This window comes from Rattus norvegicus, chromosome 7 (genome assembly GCF_021556685.1).
Source record: "Rattus norvegicus strain SHRSP/BbbUtx chromosome 7, alternate assembly SHRSP_T2T, whole genome shotgun sequence".
NCBI lineage: Eukaryota > Metazoa > Chordata > Mammalia > Rodentia > Muridae > Rattus > Rattus norvegicus.
Window position 1 is genome coordinate 8604431 of NC_141540.1, and position 3109 is coordinate 8607539.

Consider the following 3109-nt stretch of genomic DNA (forward strand, 5'->3'; position numbering starts at 1 on the left):
CCTACACTTGCACACCACCCCAATTAAACACAAAAAGAAATAGCCATGATAAGACACACACATGACCTAAAGGAATATGAATGTGATACAATTTTTTAATCTAAATTAGAAAAGGATGATTGGAAAATGGTGCTCAATGAAACACAGAAGAAAATAATAAAAAATGCATAACACCATGTGTAAATGAATTTTACCATTAGCATCATATTTTTTGAAGATAAACATAATGACCAAAACAAGTTCATGTTTCACAATGTGGTTATTTATCAAATGTTTTCATAACATTTACATTGATCCACGAATCTCCAGGAGTATGGTCCAAAGAAGAGAAATGTTAAACAATAATTACAGAGATTTAAAAAAAAACTTTCTATTTTTTAAAATTCAAGGAACTAGAAAGATGGATAAGGGGTTAAAAGTTAGCTGATTGTTCAAGTACAGTGTTGCAATTTGCAGCACATACACAGATAAACACACACACACACACACACACACACACACACACACACACACACACACATGCACACACTGCCTTAAAACAATCTGTAAATCCAGGGGATTCAATGTCTTCCATTGAGTATGAAACTTACAATAGTTACACAGAAATGTATGCAGGCATATAGGCAGGCAAAGTACCCTGTACACAAAAAAATACTGAGAACCAATGAGCTCATAATATAAAGTGTGTTTCCTACATTTTTGAGGGCACAGAATGACATTCATGTTAACCCGTCTTCATTTTTTTCTATTAAACATTACTCTATTAATCAAGTCCTTGAAGGCTTGTTTTACTTGCTGATTTCTTAAGGTGTAAATAAAAGGGTTCAGCATGGGAGCAATTGAAGTATTGAGAACAGCCACTCCTTTGGTCAGTGATGCTCTTTCATTTGCCGAAGGTTTGACATACATGAAAATGCAGCTGCCATAAGAGATGGAGATGACAATCATGTGAGAGGAACAGGTGGAGAAAGCCTTTTTCCTCTGACTAGCAGATGGGAACTTCAGAATGGTGCTGATGATGCAGATGTATGACAAAATCACTAGAGCCAGTGTGAACAACAGAGTGATGGAAACACAATAAAGACCAAATGCCTCTAAATGCTTTGTATCTGAGCAAGACAGTTGTAGAATAGGAGAGTAATCACAAGAGAAGTGATCAATGGTATTGGAAGCACAAAAATCTAACTTGAGGATAAGCATGATTAAAGGGAAGATGCTCAGAAATCCTGCCAGCCATGAGGTGAGGACAAGAAGTGTGCAGACTTTCTGATTCATGATGATAACATAGTGCAGTGGCTTGCAGATGGCAACATAGCGATCATAAGACATAGCTGTTAGAAGAAAGAACTCAGACACTCCCAGGGAAAGGAAGAAATATAACTGAGCCAAACAGTTGTTATAGGAAATGGTCTTCACTTTAGTGATTATTGACTCCAGAAATCTAGGGATGGAAACACTGGTGAATATAATTTCTAAGAAGGAGAAATTCTGGAGGAAGAAATACATAGGAGTCTTTAACTGGGAGTCCAGCAAGGTGAGAATGATGATGGTTAGGTTTCCAGTGACACTTAATATATAAGCAATAAATAAAAGGATGAAGATAAGAATCTGAACTTCTGGTGTGTCTGATATGCCCAGAAGCACAAAGTCAGTTATCCTAGAGTGGTTTCTCATACTGATTTATTGGTCATAGAATCTACTGATAAAAAGAAATCAAAGTTTAACCATATGTGAAAGGAACAAAAGTTTAAATACTGTTGTTAATATATTCCAGGAAGCAAAGCAATGGAGCATTTCCAATTTTCCAATTTCCTCTCATCCTTTTAAACAAAAAATATCTTAATGAAAAGAAATATTTTTGTACATGGGTATTTAAAGCTGTGTTGGGCAATTATACACAAACACAGTACATGTGGTTCTAATTTCTACATGTGTAATGTAATTTTGCACTATAGATTTATAAAACAATGTTTTAATACCATCTTCGTTTTTAATATAAAACATTGATTTTTTTGTTTCACATACTACATGCTTTCACAACTGAATATAACATTAAATTTCAAACTTCAAAAATATTTCCAAACTTCTATAGTTTAGTAGTGGAAACTGGGCACATGATCATATTTACTAAACTTAATAGCTGCCATGCTTATTTTCAAAATTAATATGTTTTATTTTAAAATGGCTATGGAAGAAAATATGTTTGCAAATGTAGAAATTCTGATAGACTTTCTTTTATTATAAAAACAAGTCCTTAGTTTGTGAGAATTAAAACATGGTCCAGGGAAAAGAATTAAACAGGGCCAGGAATCAATATCTATTTTCTATGAATTGTGACACACTTGTATGATTTTAAAATTATTTTACTAAGTTTATTTGTGATTCTATCTTTAAAATTTCTTGAGGACAAAAGGAACTCAAACAATGGGTTTCTTTTTCTTCATCTCAAAGTGATTGATGTCTTCCTTCTCAAAGAGTTACCAGAATGAATAAAATTATGTATTGGAATTATTTCTCAGAGATCTACTCTCTAACCTATATGACTTCCATCAGTCCTATTATCTCCTGATATTTAACAAACACTACAGAATCTATGGTGTAACATGAAATTTGTTGTACTAGTTTCTGTTCTGTTAAGTTCAGCAAGAGAAAAGTACTAACACTGATGATGGATATTACTCACATTTTCATATTTTAGTCTTCCAGTTCTCCATGATTTTTTATTTTTAGAAATATACATTTTCATCAATAGGCCATCAAAAATGACAAATAACTGTTATGTAAGCTACATGATAGTTAAAATATAATAAAATCTAAATTTGAAAGTAATAAATATGTTTAAATTATAATTTGGAGATCCTTGCATTTTTCCAGTAAATTAACCTTTCATGGTGGGATAAAATTTTTTTTCACAAATATAAAATATACTGTTTAGTATTTATGGCAATACTATTCAGATATAGTACCACACAGTAGTCATCCATGGTTTAATTTCTGCCACTTAAAAACATAAAAATTAGCATTCATATTATTCTTCAGAAGATTGTTTTGTCATTCAGGTCATGCTTGCCTCTCTTCATAACACCAAAATTTGACATAAAAAATCATA

General features: G+C 32.4%; 1 protein-coding gene across 1 annotated transcript; it reads right to left on the bottom strand.

Moving 5' to 3' along the window:
* Positions 1 to 735: 735 nt before the first annotated feature.
* Positions 736 to 1674, bottom strand: Olr943 (olfactory receptor 943). Its single transcript, NM_001001368.1, is given in 1 exon segment — positions 736 to 1674. A coding segment is annotated over 1 exon segment (939 nt).
* Between the last annotated feature and the right edge of the window lie 1435 nt (positions 1675 to 3109).